Below are 19,302 nucleotides of genomic sequence, written 5' to 3' on the forward strand. Positions count from 1 at the left end.
AGACTTTTGATTGAAGATTCTTTCTCTCTCTTACAAAGATACAAACACTACCTTTCCATCTAAAGTCTGGCTCGAATTATCCCACACCCTTCCTTCATATACGAGAATAATTCGAACATTCTGGATTTGTCTGTCACTCATCATTGTCAGGAGGGATAATCAACTAGTTTATACTTTATTGGGTGAATCATTCTTTCTATTTACTTAAATGTCATTTATTTTCATTTATTGCTAGTCGTTGCTACATTATTCCTCATACTTTTTGGAATAGTTAATGCATATTGTTGTCAATCCCCCATTAGATCTGGCCAACATTAGTCACTTTTTGGAAATAACATCTAGAGATATTATTATTAACTAAATTCAACCCATTATTATATAAATTAAACTGTTTTAACCAAAAGTTACACTTTTTGGTTAAACAATTTGGGGTCGTCTGTGTGGATTTCTTAGTTAAGCTTTTAGTTTCTTCGAAATCTAAAGCCAACACGAGCCTCTAACGTAAAAAAAAAAGTGAAAAAACTAAAAACAAGATCTTCTTTCTTGTACGTACAAAATCCTAACATGACAGGTAACCGAGAAGAAAGGGCGAGAATAATCAATGACCTCCCAACTAACCTCATGAACGTCATCAACGAAAGCTGCCAAACGGTAGACGAAGACGCAATGCCCAATGCCTCCCCTAGGCGAGATGGGACATCGCCTCCTCACTGCAGCATCACAAGTCTCTTGGTAAGGGAGACTCCACATCTGTGGAGGAGGAGACGCCCGCAACTGTAAAAATGCTCCTCGAAGCGAGGCTATCGACACGCTAACCAGCGTCCTCAACAAGCCCGCCCAGGACGCGGCCACAGAAAACACAAGAACTTGCATTATACAACCAGCAGACGAGCAACACAACCAACCCCCTCCTCCTCCCACGACAGGTATTACTCACAATGTTGTTAATAGTGCAGGCGACAACCCTCTCGCAACCATTCTCAAAAGGATGGAGGAAATGGAGAATGAGAACAGAGCACTCCGGGACCAAATGAGGGAACACCAAGAAAGGGTCGATAATATACCGGGCACCCTAAGCTTTTGCCGAAGAGAGATGCCAGCCGATTCGTCGAGCAACCTTATAATGATGACACCGCCCCACATGCCATACCAAAAACCTTTAAAATGCCGCCCTACCTCAGGATATATGTTGGCACGACCGACCCTGAAGATCATGTGACTCACTACATCACCGCCGTGAAATGCAATGACCTCGCCAAAGAACAAGTATCTTCCATTTTGTTGAAAGAATTAGGTGAAACCCTCACAGGAGGAGCGTTAACATGGTATTCGCAAATACCTGCGTGTTCCATTGAAACTTCGAAGAGATGGTCAACAAGTTCGTAACGGCCCATGATGGGGCCAAGAAGGCCGAGGCGAGAGTGAACAAAATATTTGCTATTAAACAGTCTCCAGGAGAGGAATTGAGGGACTTCCTCTCCCGTCTCAACCGAGTAAGGATGACATTGTAGAACGTGTCAGAAGGGATGGCGGTCGCAGCCTTCCAGAACGGGCTGAGCAGGGATGGTTCGAGGGTGACTAGAAATCTATTAAGTCGGTTGATGAAGTACCCTCCAACCACTTGGGATGAAATACACAACGCATATTGTGCCGAGGTTCGAGCAGACGAGGACGACCTCAATGGACCAACTCATCGACTGACCTCGGTACAGGTCGAACCTAGAAAAAATCGAAGAAATGATACCAGAAGAGACCTTGCAGCTCCGCGACCTAACAAGAAACGGCATCAACCATATGTCAGAGCGGTCGTTGCGCCCTCCTCCCGCCATGAAAAAGGCTCGTCTAGATCAAGGACAGGGACTCACCGGAACGAAAGAGGTATTCCCCCTTTATTATTCGCTCACAACTTTTGTGTGTCACCTGCAAAGATAATCTATGCCTTGAAGAAGCTCGGACCAAAGGTGAAATGGCCCCAAAAGATGAGGTCAGATCCAAGTACTAGGAAGTCGGACGCCCTCTGCGAGTTCCACCAAGAACGAGGGCACAAAACCGAAGACTGCATCACCCTAAGGCAGGAGGTCGTAAACATGTAACGACAAGGACACCTCAAAAAGTTGTTGAGCGAACGGGGAAGGATCAACTTTGCCAGAGGATGTGAACAACATCAAAGACTGCCGAAACCGCCCTCACCAACTCGCACCATTCACATGATTATCGATGGCGGGGACGACGCTTCCATCAACAACGTGTAGTTCACCACTACCCTCAAGTTCAAACGGTCAATCACTCGCGAACGGTATGACGAACTCGAAGAGAGTATCATCTTCGATAAGTCGGATACCCACGATTTGGCTTTCCCTCACTATGATGCCCTTGTTATTACTTTACGAATTTTAGATACCGATGCGAGACGCATTGCGGTAGACAATGGGAGTGGCGCGTGTATTATCCATCCTCGAGTACTTACACAAATGAAACCACAAGACAAGATAGTGTCGCATTGCATCACGCTAACTGGTTTTAACAATGTAGTCGATTGAACATCTGGTGAAATCACACTCCCCGTTCTGGTCGGTGGAGTCACTCTGGAAACCACGTTCCACATCATGGACCAAGACACGGCGTACAACGCCATAATAGGACGACCATAGATACACACCATGAGGGCCATCCCTTCCAACTTATATCAGATCATCAAGTTCCCGACTCCATAGGGAATATTCAGCATACGAGGAGAACAACGCACATCCCGGGAATGCTACCGCATCGCCCTAGATAGCACGATTACTCAACAAATAGAGGACAAAGAAAAGAGGCATAACAATCAATAGGACCGAGGTCGATATGTGACGATAGGGAGGACGTTATTAGAGACCCTGATATGGTCGAAGCAGCAGGATCGACCATAGAAGACCTCGACCCCGTTCAATTAGATCTCAACGACCACAACAAGTAAGCTTACATCGGCTGCAAACTTCAGGAACCAGGTAAATTTCGTCAATTCTTAACTACTAACGCAGATTTGTTTGCTTTCAGCCATGCAGACATGCCGGGTATCCCAAAGGAAATCGCCACACACAAACTGACTGTTGACCCATTCCACCTCCCCAGTAAGACAGGTCAGACATAAGTTTAACTCCGCAGTCAATGACGCGGTACTTGACGCGGTAAGTTTAACTGATGGAGAATGGCTCCATCAGGGAGTTGAAGTACCTCAATGGGTCGCCAACGTGGTCATGGTTAAGAAGAAGAATGGAAAATGGTGGATGTGCGTGGATTTCACATATTTAAACAAAGCATGCGCAAATGATTCGTTCTCATTACCCCACATCGACCAATTTATCAATGCAACAGTCGGGCACGAACTACTAAGCTTCTTGGACGCTTATTCAGGTTATAATCAAATCCTCATGAAAGAAGAGGATCGGTAAAAAACCACTTTCATCACCCATCAAGGGACGTACTATTACAGAATCATGCCATTCGGGTTAAAGAATGCGGGGGTGACTTACCAAAGGTTGGTGATGAGGATGTTCAAGGACCAACTCGGTAAGACGACGGAAGTCTATATAGACGACATGCTAGTCAAGTCCAAAATGTAAGAAGATCACATCGACCATCTGAGAGAAACTTTCGACATACTTATGCGATACGGAATGAAGCTAAACCCCGAAAAATGTGCGTTTGACGTGGCCTCAGGAAAGTTTCTAAGTTACTTGGTATCACAAAAGGGGATCGAAGTTAATCCTGACCAAATCAAAGCCATCGAGGGGATACCGACACTTGACTGGCCGGGTCGCCACCCTGTCAAGGTTCATTTCACGATCGTCAGATAGGTGCCACAAATTTTTTGGCGTACTCAAGAAGGATAATGGCCTCCAATGGACTTCGGAGTGCGTCCAAGCCCTGAAGGAATTAAAAGCATACTTGTCGTCGCCACCACTGCTTTCAAAACCAGAGCTTGGAGAACATCTCCCCGTGTATCTCGTTTTATCCAAAGTAGCTGTAAGCGCAGTCCTGGTTCGAGAAAACAAAGGTATGCAATCCCCCGTCTATTATATTAGCAAAAGATTAGTCGACGCCGAGACGAGGTATCCTCATCTCGAGAAGCTAGCTCTGGCCTTAGTCAGAGCTTCGTGAAATCTTAGACCGTATTTCCAGTGCCACCCCGTCTTGGCCGTCACGAACTTCCCCTGAGAAGCATTTTGCATAAAACCGAGCTATCGGGAAGGTTGGCCAAATGGGTCGTTAAGCTGAGCGAGCACGATATCACGTACCAGCCGCGAACAACGATAAAGTCACAAGTGCTTGCTGACTTCGTCGCCGACTTCAGCGCAAAAGTAATGCGAGAAGTTAAGAGAGAAGCCTCTCAAACTTCCCCCCAAACACAAGACTTCTGGGTCATATACATTGACGGTGCATCCAACGTGTCAAGGGCCAAACTGGGACTCATACTAGAAGTCCCAACATGCGAAGTGATCCGCCAGTCCATAAGGTTCCGGATATGACTGACAATGAGGCCAAGTATGAGGCGGTAATCACAGGTTTGAGAATAGCACTCATGTACGGGGCAAGGCGGTTGAAACTACGATGTGATTCCCAACTCGTAGTCAACCAAGTCACAGGGACTTACCGAATCAAAGAACAAAGATTGCAAATATATCAAACTGAAATCTACAAGTTGCTTCCCGAGTTCGACAAATGTCAACTCGACCAAATTCCCTGAGTACAGAACGTTGAGGCAGATGGCCTTGCTAAATTGGTCGCAGCAACAAAAAGTATGGCAATCGGAGACAAGAACGTAGTCCACCTCCTCAACTCATCACTTGATCAAATCGAGGTAAAAACCATAAGCCTAACTTGGGACTGCCGCAATCGTATTATTACATATTTGCAGGACGACACAATCCCAGATGATAAAAAAGAAGCCACGAAATTGAGAATGCAAACGGCCAGGTACAATATCATCCACAACGACCTGTATAAGAGGGTTTACGGTGACCCTTTGGCAAAATGCCTGGGCCCAAACCAGACGCGGCGCGTTCTCGAATAGGTCCACGAGGGCCATTGTGGAGCTCACTCTGACAATCGGGCTCTGGTCAGATTCCTTATACGGGTAGGATACTACTGGCCCACCATGAAAAAAGGGGGCCGTAGACTTCATGAAAAAATGCGAGCAATGCTAAAAGTGTGCCCCGATGATTAACCAAGTGGGCGAACACCTCCACTCGGTCACCTCACCTTGGCCGTTCATCAAATGGGGAATGGACATCATCATCCCCCTCCCGGTAGGGCGAGGTAACGTACGATTCCTTTTGGTTCTAACTAACTATTTCTCTAAGTGGGTGGAATCAGGAGCATTCGCCCAAATACGTGAACAGGAAGTGATCGCCTTTATATGGAAAAACATCATATGCCGGTTCAACCTCCCCATAGAGATAAGTCGCGACAACGGACCCCAGTTCACAGAAAAGAAGACCGCCGAGTGTTTTAAGAAATGACATATCAAAAGGATACTATCGACGGCATACCACCCCACGGGCAACGGGCAAGCAGAGTCCTCCAACAATTCGATACTGAACATCATGAAGAAAAAACTTAAAGACGCCAAGAGACTATGGCCGGAAATATTACCAGAAAAATAGTGGGCTTATCGAACAACGCCAAAGACGAGTACAAGAGAGACGCCCTAATCTTTAGTCTATGGAATCGATGCAGTAATACCAGTCGAGGTCGGAGAGCTCAACCTAAGGTACTCCCATGAGAGCGGACCAAGGAACGATGAAAGCAGAAGACAGGAGCTCGACGAACTTGAGGAACGAAAAGACATGTCCTACATAAGGATGATCACCCAAAAACAACAAGAGGAACGTTATTACAACAAGAACGAAAAGGTTAGGCCACTCAAAGTCGGGGACTACGTGCTTAAAGCTAAAACACAAGCGAGCAAAGACCCACGGGAAGGCAAACTAGGAAAAAATTGGGGCGGCCCGTAAAAAATCACGGCACAAGCCAACAAAGGGTCATTCCAACTAGAAACAATGGAAGGATAGCTGCTGCCAAACAACTGGAATATTACCCACCTCAAGTATTTCAACTTTTAAGAGAAAATGTGTCCCCCAAGTCGTACTCTTTTTTCCCTCACTTGAGTTATGTCCCAATTGAGTTTTCTCGAGGAGGTTTTTAACGAAGCGACGAAGGGAACACTTCAAGTCAAAGTACACAAAGATGGGACCAGGACGGCTAGTTCATTGCTCGACCTCTCAAGCACTCTCCAGCTCAACCAATGAAGTAACTAGATAGACTGGAATTGGGACTGGGACTCGAACGCCAGCCAACGCCCGAAAATTAGTAAATTTCTCCAAATGTTTAACCAAAGCAACAATGCTTAAAGTTTATGATTTCGACAAACTTTGCACTTATCGGAACACCCACCGGCCCTCAGCCATAATTAAATTCAGGTTATGTTCGAACTAACACCTACCGACCCTCGGCCATAATTAAAATTAGCTTATGTTCGACTTCGTCGAACTGGCCCCTACTAGCCCTCGGCCATAATTAAAATTAGCTTATGCTCAGCCTTATTCGAACTAACACCTACCGGCCGTCAGCATAATTAAATTTAGATTATGTCCGGCCTTGTTCGAACTAACACCTACCGGCCCTCGACCATAATTAAATTCAGGTTATGTTCGACCTTGTTCGAACTAACACCTACTGACCCTCGGGCATAATCACTCCGCCTTCCTCGAAGACTCCGACCGAGCGAACTTCGCCTTCTCAAGATCCTCTGCCTTCTCGGCGACCTCGCCACTTAGTGCATCCGCTCTAAATTGACACTCCTCAAACTAGGCACGCAGTGAAACCACCTGAGCTTGGAGATCGTTACACTAGGCTTCGACCCCTTTACTGACTTCGAGCTCTTCCTATTTACCTCTCAACGTCCCTTCAAGGACGTTGCATTTCTCAATGACCCTCACCAGCTCGTCGTCCTTTTCCTTCAACTCTTCATGAAGGTCCTGTAAGTTGCCGCTCTCGCCAAAACGGCTGCAAATCTCTCGGTACTCAAAATATTTACGCTCCAACTTCTCAATTATTTTCTTACGCCTCTCCTCATTTCAAGAACTTTCAATCTCTAGAATCATGGTCTGCAATCATAAGAAGAAAAATAAAAGCAAAAATGAAAACTCACTTGCCAACAAAGGCGAAACACTGAACAAAAAAAACACTACAGTTAGAAAGACGAAGCCCTGAAATACTCACCCTGAGAGCGAGGCCGTCTATGCTCCTCGACAGAGTGACAACGTCCAGCTCTTTGAGGGCTTCACCTTCCACTTTGGAGCAAAGAGGGCCAAGGGCAAGGACTACATTCTCCGTATTTTTCAACAGATCACAATCCATGGGGATCGCAATGGTCCTCGTAGACCCCTCCAACCTCACCTCGAGTTGGGTAAACCCCTCATTTATCATCCAGGTCAGCAGCGTCAATATCTGAGCCCGTTTCAAAAGCATCTTCGGCAACGCCTTTGTCTCTCCCATCGACCGACAAGGGAGTATCAACAACTGGCTTCAAAGTCGACGACCCCTCATGCCGCAAAAAATCAGAAGCCCTCGCAGCTGGCCCTTCGCCCTCCGTCATCGCAGAAGGGAGAAACATGTCTTCGTCAACCTCCACCTATCTCGGAACCTCATACGTCATCTCAACGTCGTTTTCAAAGACAATGGTCTCCGTCTCACGAAGGACAAAATTATCCATCACAAAGTCCACGGCCCGGGCAACCCCGCCGCTAACGTCCAGTGACCTCCTTTTACGAGGCACCAAACCCCATTCACTTGGCAATGATTCCTCCTCTTCATCCACAAGACGGTACAAAGGGGAAGCCGAAGGTTCTGCTGCCGAAGAATCCGCATATAGAAAAGAAAGTGATGCTGAAGCAGCGGCAGGCAGGGCCGAGGAGTGAGCAGGCTCAGTCGCGGCCGTAGAAGGGGTAGAAGCCGAAGATGTAGCAGTCTTCCTCTTACGAAATGCAGGTGGGAAAGCTCCTGGCCTCCTCGAAGGCCCTCGAACTGGAGTTGAGAGAAGCGCAAAAGAAAAGGTCAACTAGAGTGAACCACAAAAGATGAGTATCCAAGAAGCCAAAGCAAAGAAACTCACCAGTCAATGAAAGAGCAGGTCCAAAATTCTTGAGAAAGCCCGGCGACTCACGAATCTCCGCGATGTGAGGGAGGAGCTAGCTGACCCAATTAGAAAGGTCCCGGACCAAATGAGGGGGCGAAGTCTTGGCTGCATAAGAAAGGATCAAGAGATCAGAACCTGTGACTAAGCAAAGTAAACCAAATGCCTCAACACAGAAAGGTTAGACACTTACAAGTATAGTTCCAAGTTTTAGAGAAGCCGTCTGCGTTTGCCACCACGTCCTCAGTTCTGACGAAGAAGAAGTTGTGCCAGAATTGGCGGCTAGCCTTGTCATCTGTCTTCACCACCAGGCACTTGCCCCCTCGGTGGCGAAGGTTCAACATCGTCCCCCTATAGAAACTAGGGGCGATTAAGTGCATCAGATGCCGAAGAGTGATCTCGACCTCATCCAGCTCCGCAGACTTAGTAAGCATCCTGATGAGCTTATAGATATATAATGCAAGCTGAGCCAGGAAAATGCCATAGAAACGACAAAACTCCTCCGCCAGTGGAAGAAGGGGAAATGCGTGGCCGAAAAGAAAAAGGGTAAGCATAGAACGCACAGTACCCGGGGTGTGGACTTGTACCACATCCCACACGGCATGGACCAACTAGATGCGAGTGGGAATGCCGAATTTTGCCCTAAGCTCTAATAAATCAGCCTCTTTCATCGCCGACTCGGAGATTTCGGGCTCAGCTTCACGTGTCGTTGTAAAATAAGACGTGACTTTCTCACCACGAGGAACTATCTCCTCCACCGTAGGGAAGTTCTCATCCTCAACGGCATCGGAGACGCCCTCCTTGCTGGGACTAGAAGATGCGTTAGGCATGGTTCTAACGAAAGAGAAGGTATTCAAAGTAACGGGGAGTTAAAAACAACAGGGATCGCTAGGGCAGGGAAAGAAGATGCACAACAATGGAACAAGAATAAGAAGGTACAAGGTTTCGATATAGAAAATCTATAAAACTTGAGTGTGTGTCTTCACATCCCTATTTATAAGAGCTCAGGCATCGAAACCGAAAAATTAGGTCATCATTACTTAGCACCATTATCGAAGCGACAAATCTAACCAACAGACGCACGCGAAAAGAACCAACGCATCGGGAAAACGCACCATAATGACGTATGACGTCATGACATCACTTTGATCCAGGAACAACGTAATCCCAAAAGTTGCGGCTCATGAAAGGCCATGTTGCCCACTCGTCCAATCATCTCGACCACGACGAACAGAATCCGCTCATCAAGCCCGACTAAGGTCGACCTCAATAAGCGGAGGGACTAACTGTATAGGTCAAAATCTACCCTAGAATATTTAAGACAAGATAACGCTAAAGGAAGAGTTTTCAAGCCGTCATCAGTAGAGGTCGACTAGGAAGCAGCGAGGTTCGTGGCCGAGATGTCAACAAGGGTCGAGGTCGAGCACTGTTAGCAAAGCTGTAACGGCTAGATTTTAAAATAGGATATTAAAGAGAATATTCTAGTGGATATTCTCTGCATTTGAACTATTAGGGCTTGTTAAAAAAATATCTCATATAAATAGAAAAGGAGACAATGGTGTAAGGCACGTGACATTCATTTGATAAGAATAAACTTTTGATTGAAGATTCTCTCTCTCTCTTACAAAGATACAAACACTATATTTTTATCTAGATTCTGGCTCGAATTATCCCACACTTTTCCTTCAGATCCGAGAATAATTCGAACATTCTGGGATTTGTCTGTCACTCATCATTTTGAGGAGGGATAATCAACTATTTCATACTTTATTAGGTGAATCATTCATTCTATTTACTTAAATGTCATTTATTGCTAGTTGTTGTTATATTATTGCTCATACTTTTTGGAATAGTTAATGCATATTGTTGTCAATCCCCCACCAAATCTCACCAGCATTATTCACCTTTTGGAAATAACATCAAGAAATATTATTATTAACTAAGTTCAACATATTATTATATGAATTAAACTGTTTTAACCAAAAGTTACACTTTTGATCAAATTACATTAAAAATCTATAAACTTTAAATCTTGAATTCAAATCTATTTTAATATATATTTCATTTATTTCCTTTCTTTCAAGTCAAATTCGTCATTAGTATATGTGGCACTACTAACCGTGCTTTTCACTATATTAGTGACACATTGCTGATCTCCTAAAAAAGTGATTCAATTGTAACTGCCAAAGGACAAACCAAACCCCCACCTTACTTCAAAAAAGTTCCACAACTCTTTTCTGTTTAATTTATTTTATTTAATAAAAAAGTACATAAAATAAAAAGAAGGCCCACAATTTGTCAAAATGACGCCACCAAATAACCAAGCGTGCATCGACCTGACATACGTGTCCACTGCCGTTCCAAATAACTCCGACCCAAAACCAAACCAGAAATTTCCAGGAACCAACCGAGCCATCTAGTCTCTTTAGCACTCCTGTCCAAAAATCAGTGCGTAAGCAGTGACCAAATGCACCCACCCCCTACTCCTCCTACTCAGGTCAGCGATACCTACTGTCGCATTCTACCCAACTCAATTCTTGCATACGTGTCCATCACTTTTTTTACATTTTTATTTTTGATTATTTTAACACGTTTTTTCTAGATCTCTTGGCTTATCTTTGACACGTGTCCCTTCTACAATCTCTATATATTCGCTTCTCTCCCTTGTGTCCGAAGTTTCAACTTTCAAGCATTTTCCTATTCTATTCTCCCTCATACTCTGTATTTAGACATCCCACCAAAAAAAAAAATCTTTAAAAAAAACAAGAGAAAAAAGGGAGAGTAAATTGATTGGGAGAAAAAAAATATCAAAAAAATGACAGCAGCGGAGTTGCAATTACCTCCAGGTTTCAGATTTCACCCAACTGATGAAGAGCTTGTGATGCATTATCTATGCCGAAAATGCGCCTCCCAGCCAATTGCCGTACCAATTATTGCTGAAATTGACCTCTACAAGTATGACCCTTGGGATCTTCCTCGTAAGTAATGTTCTCCTTCACCTTTGTTAATATAGAACAGTTGAAAATTTTGAAGGTGAATTTTTGAATTAACCAAAATTTTGGTATTTCTGTTTCAGATTTGGCATTGTATGGGGAGAAAGAATGGTACTTCTTTTCACCTCGAGACCGAAAGTATCCGAACGGTTCACGCCCAAATCGAGCTGCTGGAACTGGTTATTGGAAAGCGACTGGTGCCGATAAGCCGATTGGACATCCGAAGCCAATGGGAATTAAGAAAGCATTGGTGTTTTACGCCGGCAAGGCTCCTAAAGGAGAGAAGACTAATTGGATCATGCATGAATATAGACTTGCTGATGTTGATCGATCTGCTCGTAAGAATAACAATAGCTTAAGGGTGAGCACAGAACAGAATTAGGATTGATCGATTTTTTTTGACGGTCTAGATTGAATTTCGATTGATCTGACGGTTTCTATTTGTTTACAGCTGGATGATTGGGTTTTATGCCGAATATACAACAAAAAGGGTTCGATTGAAAAGAATCAACTCAGTAACCGGAAAATGAACACAAGCTATATGGATATGGTAGAATCTCCAGAGGATCGGAAGCCGGAGATTCTACCACCGCTTCCGCCGCCGCCGCAGCAAGTACACAGCGACTTCTTCTACCTGGACCCGTCGGATTCAGTTCCGAAGATCCACTCCGATTCGAGCTGCTCGGAGCACGTGCTCTCGCCGGAGTTCACGTGCGAGAGGGAAGTGCAGAGCGAGCCGAAGCTGACTAACTGGGAGAAATCTACCCTTGATCTTCCGTTTAATTACATGGATGCCACTACCGGTGCCACAACAGTGGATAATAGCTTGTTAGGTTCACAGTTCCAGAGCAGTTATCAGATGTCGCCGCTGCAGGATATGTTCATGCACCTGCACAAACCTTTTTAAACCAAGTGAAGCCTCGTGAATCAATTTTCGGCCGCAAGTGTCAAAGGAGACTAGCTAAGGTCCGTGACTGCGCACGTGCGGCTGTAATAGAATAGTAGTAGCATCTTTGGTTGTCTTTTGCTTTCACATTGGCAATTGTGAAGACAACATTTGTATATATAATTAATAAAATTGCAATTACAAATAAAAGAAAAAAAAACAGAAAGAGAGGCTATAATCATTTCAATAGTACATAATGACCATGAGACTTTTGTGCTACGTATGAATGTACTTTAGTGTTTTGAGAGTAGTTATTATTAGTAGTATGGCAAGTTTTAGGTGTTTTTCAAACTTCCTTTCTATTCATTAGTTGTTGGGTTGATTTACTTTTGAAATTTTAGAACTCTTTTATACTAGCATTATGGGTTTTTATGTATTCTGCCAATTTGAGGAATGCAATAATATCTTATTTATATCTTTAGCTATTTTGTTTTGTGATATGATCCTACCTTTATGTTGCTCTATAATCAATGATTAAAATGAGATGTTTCCTCTGTTATTTATGTGGTGAGTTTGGATTTCGAAAATTAATTTTTTTAATTTTGATCATGAATTCGGACAAGGGCGCCAAATGTGACATGGTTGATTAGACCTTTTTGAAGGCTTTTCTCGAAATTTATCTTGAAACTTGTCCGACTTTCTCTTTTAAATAACAAACAATAACATACCTAGTATTATTTCACACCGTAGGGTCTGGAGAGAATAGTGTGTACGCAGACCTTACCGCTACCTTTTGAGGATAGAGAAGTTATTTCCAATAGACAGACTTCCTCTTTATCTTTATGCTTTCTATTTTTTTTTGTCCCCGTCATTTCCCTTTTCGAATACCTCCCAAATTTCTATTTGTCGTTTTATTATTTTTATATTTTTTTCTCTATTCTATTATTTTATACGTGGTTTCTAGCAAGAACACTCAAAACAAAGACTCCAAAACATTAAAATTATATAAAATAAGTATTTCTCTTAATCTTAAATTTATGAGTTTTCTTCTTTATAAACATTCCTTTTAATCTTAAATTTATGAGTTTTCTTCTTTCAAATCCGAAAACCTTGGGTCTTAATGGAAATTTTGGATTGAGATCAAATTTTTTTTTCATTTTTTGTCATATCATAATTTTTTTTGTTATTATATGGTTATTAAATATAATTTAAATCACTTTACTATTAAATTATGATGAAAAATTTCGTAAGCATTGCTTTAAAAAATATGAGATTTATGATTTTGATTTTTGGGAACTTGTAGTTTATTTAATTTTATACTATAGGGTATAATTTATCTACCGAAGATTTTTTTTTAAAAAAAAAAATTCTTATTCTGATTTATGTAATTCCCTTATTGAATATGTTATCTTATTTGTGTAAATTTATTTTTAAAATACAGAAAAGATGTAATTTCTGGTGAAAATATTGATTTTACTTGTGTTGTTATAATAAAGGTGTTATTCATTATTTAAAATACTAATTACATTTATTTTTTAATATCTGAGATGTAATTCAAAATACCTATTAGGTTGACCCGAATAAACTCAAATAAACCGACTAAACGTTCCTAACAAATTGCGTATTGGTCATTACAAGGTATACATTAAAGGAAATTATGGCACCCACCACCTTCAAATCCTAAATCTGCCTCTGATTATTTGGATATAAAGTTTTTAAGTTTTTTTGAAATAAAATTTAAATATTTAAAAATTACGTAAAAATTACTATAAGTCACAATAATTAACAATTCAAAATATTTAAAAAAACATAAAAATATTATTGTCAAAGAAAAACTCTTTTGACTTTTGAAATTCGAAGTTCGCCGTGTGACAGAGGGAGTACCACTATTCTGTTTTGTGGGATAATCCACCTTTCGTTTTATTTTGTTAGATGACCTCGTAATAAATTGTTAATATGTGATAGCTATTTGTTGATATTTTCAAAACTCAAAATGATCCTGCATATTTCAAATTGGCGTGAAATCTCGAAGGGTTGGCCTAAAGGAAAGTAAGTACTATAACTCACATGTTGAGAAATGCGATTAAAGCATTGTTGAATTGTGTGGTCAACTCAAACAATAAACTGTTAGGAGATTAAGTATTTTTACATATTTATTTATTTGACTTGTAATTCGAATTATCACATGTGAAATTAACCTTTTTAAGGTCAGCAACTTGGGAATTTTTAATGATGATAGGAAGCAGATATGACTTTTTAAGTGTCAAGATCCTGAAGATATTTTGTTATGTTGTGTTGGGTTTTTAAGCTTTAGGTTTTTAAGCTTATTTTAGCTTAAAAATAAATTTTGATTTTTCCTCCTTGACAAAGGGGCATTGTCTCTTATTGGAGGAGGAAAAGACTTTTGATGAGTATATATACAATTGCTATTCTTCTAGCTTTAAAAGAGTTAAGAAGAAGGCAAGCCTCGCGTCGTCGTCATCGTCGCTCGGCTCCGGCTCCGGTCATATGATTGATTGATTAATTTTTTGGACCAAATTTATTTGTTAATATTAAGATTAACGTAAAAAAGTAGTCATTTACGTAATAATCGTTCTTACGCAAACCGTCACTCTGAAGAGTTGCACCTCTTCATTTAAAACCAACCTGTTAGCTATAAATAGTAGACCATTCCCTCAGATTTTTCTTACGAAAATTCTGAGTTCTCCTCTTCCTTTCTGCATTGTTTTAACTACGAACAAAACAGTATGTATGATTTGCTACCACTCATTGTGTTCGTTGAAACATTGGGGTTTGAAGTACCGCTATACCAGTGTGTAATCCGTTCTATCCTAGGAGGAAATAATCCACAACCTCGAATACTAAGAGGGGATTAAGTTCCTTAAGAAAACACTGTGAATTCAATGGATTCGGATTAAATTTTGTTTCTTCTACATTTCTGTCTACGTTGTTTTCTTCTTCATAATTATTTTACAACTACAGTATAATAACATTTTGAACATAGTACCTCCGCACGACCATAACAAAGAAGTTGAACATCCAACGTGTACAATTAATCTTTACGAAAATGATTAGAGCATTCTAAAACTATTATAAGTAAAGTCAACGCAGTCCTTAATTAAGAAAATGATTAGAGTATTCCAAAGCTATCATAAGTCTCATTAGAAAGCTTATCCAACCAATGTGGAAAAATATATTCTGTACCATCTCTAAGGATCATGAACTGCTCTAAGCATCAATGTCTTTGCACTTAATCCAGACTATTAATGAACTTGCATCTGTTTGGAGGATTTTTGTATAAATTTAACATCATATTAAAAATTAGAACCAGGAAACAAATTAAATTACAAGTAGATGGAGGGAAAATTTGAAAAATGGAAAACCTATGAATATTTTTATATCTGAATTATATAACAATGTACGTGAATATTCAAAATGTAATAAAAGTAATATTTTTGTTATGTGTTTAATAATACAGAAAATAAAGTGATTATGAGTGAATAATGAATATTTATCCAATAAAAAAGGGAAAAAATAAGAACATAACAAAGCGTCAACCACAAGAACATGAGTTAGAATCTTTTAGAAGCAGCAGCTCCATCAATATTGTCACTACTCGTCCTTCCAATCCTAAACCTTTTCCAATTCCAAATATTAATTCCCGGAGTTTCATCCACCTTCTCAACATCTCCGTATCCCATCTTCTCACATATTTTCTCCGCCGTCTTATTAAACGCCGCCGCCACATTCAACGCCGTTTTAGCAGAAGCTTCAACAAACAAACATCCATTACTCTTCGCGAAGTCCTCGCCTTCCTCTGCACTAACAGCCCTAATATTTTCTCCGGCGTCACACTTGTTTCCCACCACCATTACTGTTGTGTCGCCTTGTTGCCGTATATCTTCAAGCCAACTCGACAGCCGCTCGAAAGTGTGCCTTTTAGTCACATCGTAAACAAGCAAAGCTCCTGCGGCGTCTCTGTAATATGCCCTCGTAATTGACCGGAATTTCTCCTGTCCCGCCGTGTCCCATATTTGAAGCTTGATTTGCTTCTTGTGTACGGTGATTATTCTGGATCCATATCCTGCTCCGATTGTGACGTCGTAAACCGGATCGAACCGCTTCTCTGTGAACTGGTTCATAATGCAGGTTTTTCCTACTCCCGTTTCGCCCACTATTATGAACTTCATTAGGTACTCGTACGCCATTTTTTTTTCTAGGCTTTGCGCAATTTGTTGTAAAAAATTAAATACAATGCTACGGCGGAAAAGGAGCAAATCGATGAACTGAATTAGCTAGAATTGAATAACGAAATGATCATTGGGGTAGTATATTTATAGGTATAGATTTAGCTATTCTTTTAATTCTGATTTGAATAGGAGAATGAAGTGCTTTTCCCAATTCTATCTGCATTAGCAAACGGAATTTCTGTATTAGTTTCCTAATTCTATTTTTCCAAGGATTGCTTTACTGCACCGTTGACGGTATAAATGTTGGGGAAACCTTTTTTTGTTATTTCCTTTGTGTCCATCTAGTCTATCTATATCTATATCTATATCTATATCTATCTATACTATATTAAAAACACGAATGTCCTTAGTAAATATCGTTCTCTTTTTGTGCCCCTAAAAAATAGATTTCACATTGGATAAAATCGTTAATTAATTATTTTTCTAATATTTAGTACTTCTAAATCAACTAAAATTTTGGTTATCAAATCTTTCCTTATTTGAAATATATATTTTCATAATATTTAGTACTTTGAAATTGATTAAAAATTTAGTGAAGTTTGAACGGTGAAAGATTTATATTACTGTATAGGGTGAAATATGATATGATGCGTGGTCGTCTATAGAGAGGACATGTGGAACCCGAGGCAGGAATGACCGAAGACCGAATTAACGCAGTCATTCTGCTTGTCACCGGAAAGGATAATGTTCATAAAGGTGTATTAAATGCTCTGCACCCAGTAGTATTTAATAGGTAATATTCTGCAAGAATTAAAAGCGACGGTTCGTTACAGAGAATTTGGCATTTATGTTCACCGTTACGTCTTTATCAATGACCCTCATAATTGACATTAAAGGAGGACACATTCCTAGGACTTCCTTCCCTAGACATAGTTATAAATAGTGAGCTCAGTTATCATTGTAGGACATACGAATTTTCTAGCAAACTTATACTATATTTTATACGAAACTTAATACAATCTTACATTCTTGCTTTTTGATCCCATCATTATTGTGCCCGGAAATTTTATTCCCGCAACCGTCATCTCTACTGTTTCGTCTATATTTCAAGGCTAAGTATTGTACATTTCTTCAATTATTGCATTATTTCAGGATCAAATTAGTTCACTTGTCTAGAAATTACGTATAAATTCAACTATACCATTTTACGGGTAAACAGTTTGGCGCCCATCGTGGGGCCTAGACAGTCGTGCAATTAAATTGATCCTTGCCTTTTTACTAACGCGATTTGATTATTTTGTCTTAGAAAAAATCATAAAAAATGGTAGATAACACTGTTAACGACATGCAGAATCCTGAAATTCGAGGGGATCGGCCTCATTTTGAGGATTCAATCAGTGACACCCGCAATAAGGAGAATGATGTCACGCCGGTGCATGACAGGCAGCACCCTCGACAAGTTCGGGATACAACTCCCGATGATGCTAATGAGAAACATGACGTGGATGCGAAGAGGGTCCTGCGAGAATAACAGGCAATCATTCTAGGCCATCTCACGCGGCAGGACTAGGTTATGACGGAACTAAAGTAGGCATTATCGGGGGCTTCAAATAATGCAAACAGACAAGATCCAATTCCTCCCGGTGTTCCCGCAAACCAAACGACGCAGAGAGTCGACAACAACACTCCAAGGAGCGAAGTTGGCTCCGAAGGGGCTGGGGGGAGCAGATCCGATATGAACAACGAGAACGACCCATTCCAGAATGAAATTTTACGGTTTATGAGGGAAGTAAACGCCTGCACGAACCAAATCTTAGGCGCGCCACCAGTACTGAAAGTCCCAGACTCGAATAAGTATACTCATTGTCGTAGAAGTCGAGTGCGGCATCAAAACTAATCTCGAAGCGGTTCAAAATGCCTGAAATGCCAAAGTATGACGGGACTTCAGACCCACATGAGCATATTACCACCTACACAACGACGGTAAAAGGAAATGATCTAGCTCCTCATGAAATTGAATTTGTGATGCTAAAGAAATTTGGAGAAACTATCATGAGGGGAGCACTAATGTGGTATTCATTATTACCCGAGCATTCCATAGATTCCTTTGAGATGCTCGTAGATTCTTTCATCAAGGCTCATGCCGAGGCCAGAAAAGTACAATCCCGGAAGGCCGACATATGCAGGACGCACGAAGAATCCGAATTATTACGAGAATTCATTACCCGATTCCAGAAAGAAAGAATGTTGCTCCCGACTGTCCCGGATGAATGGTCAGTTGAAGCATTCACTAAAGGATTGAACCCGAGAAGCTTAGACGCTTCCCGGAAGATGAAGGAGTGCCTGCTTAAGTTCCAGGTCGGTTCCACATCATCGGCAAAGGACAGGAGAAGAGGAGAGAAAAATCAAAGGATGCCTACGACGCGGACAGACGAACTTCGAGGAGTCAGATTTTTCCCCTACGAGCGGACCGAAGGCCGTGGCAGAAACATCCGGGTAGCAAACAAGTTCATCGCTAACAGAGGGACCGATCAAGGTCAAAACAATAGATTACTCAAAGATTAAGATACGTCAGGGTCTCGGGATCCTTCTTACCCCAAGTTATCGAAATATAACTCCAACGCTAGTATAGTAGAGTTGGTGTCACCCATGAGAAACATTAAAGATGCACGATTCCCAAGACCTATTAGATTCGATTCCAGCCAGAGAGATCCCAACTTATGGTGCGAGTACCATGGGATGAACGGTCGCCGGACAGAGGACTGCCGACACCTCCGAGAGGAGGTGGCAACATTATTGTAGAATGGTCACCTCAAAGAATTCTTGAGTGATCTAGCTAAGAACAATTATGGTCATAACAGAGACAACGCGGAACTTCCGAAACCAGGAGAAGAACCCCTATGCCAAACGGTGAATATGATCTTTGGGGGGAATGAGATTAACGGGGTCACCTTTTGGGTAGCGAAGAAGATAAAAGTATCAATAACTCATAGTAAAAGACTTCGGGAAGACGATATCACTTTCACAGAGGAGGACGCAGACGGATTGTTGTTACCA

General features: G+C 41.4%; 2 protein-coding genes across 2 annotated transcripts; one reads left to right on the forward strand and one right to left on the reverse strand.

The window, feature by feature from the left end:
• Positions 1–10,854: 10,854 nt before the first annotated feature.
• Positions 10,855–12,540, forward strand: LOC107802761 (NAC domain-containing protein 2-like). The gene is made up of 3 exons (XM_016626321.2): positions 10,855–11,154; positions 11,253–11,530; positions 11,621–12,540. Exons 1-3 carry the CDS (start codon positions 10,992–10,994, stop codon positions 12,074–12,076), a joined length of 897 nt encoding a protein of 298 aa, XP_016481807.1. The 5' UTR covers positions 10,855–10,991; the 3' UTR covers positions 12,077–12,540.
• A 3,087-nt stretch (positions 12,541–15,627) lies between these two features.
• Positions 15,628–16,335, reverse strand: LOC107802755 (ras-related protein Rab-2-A-like). The gene has a single exon (XM_016626314.2). It carries the CDS (start codon positions 16,261–16,263, stop codon positions 15,628–15,630), a length of 636 nt encoding a protein of 211 aa, XP_016481800.1. The 5' UTR covers positions 16,264–16,335.
• Between the last annotated feature and the right edge of the window lie 2,967 nt (positions 16,336–19,302).

Source organism: Nicotiana tabacum, chromosome 22 (genome assembly GCF_000715075.1).
Source record: "Nicotiana tabacum cultivar K326 chromosome 22, ASM71507v2, whole genome shotgun sequence".
Classification (NCBI taxonomy): domain Eukaryota; kingdom Viridiplantae; phylum Streptophyta; class Magnoliopsida; order Solanales; family Solanaceae; genus Nicotiana; species Nicotiana tabacum.

Bases quoted from the DNA above. Each gene is read 5' to 3' on its own strand.
- LOC107802761 (XM_016626321.2), top strand. From the start codon at position 10,992: ATGACAGCAGCGGAGTTGCAATTACCTCCAGGTTTCAGATTTCACCCA. The intron at 11,155-11,252 runs GTAAGTAATGTT...TTTCTGTTTCAG, and splicing joins TGACCCTTGGGATCTTCCTC to ATTTGGCATTGTATGGGGAG. The intron at 11,531-11,620 runs GTGAGCACAGAA...ATTTGTTTACAG, and splicing joins AGAATAACAATAGCTTAAGG to CTGGATGATTGGGTTTTATG.
- LOC107802755 (XM_016626314.2), bottom strand. From the start codon at position 16,263: ATGGCGTACGAGTACCTAATGAAGTTCATAATAGTGGGCGAAACGGGA.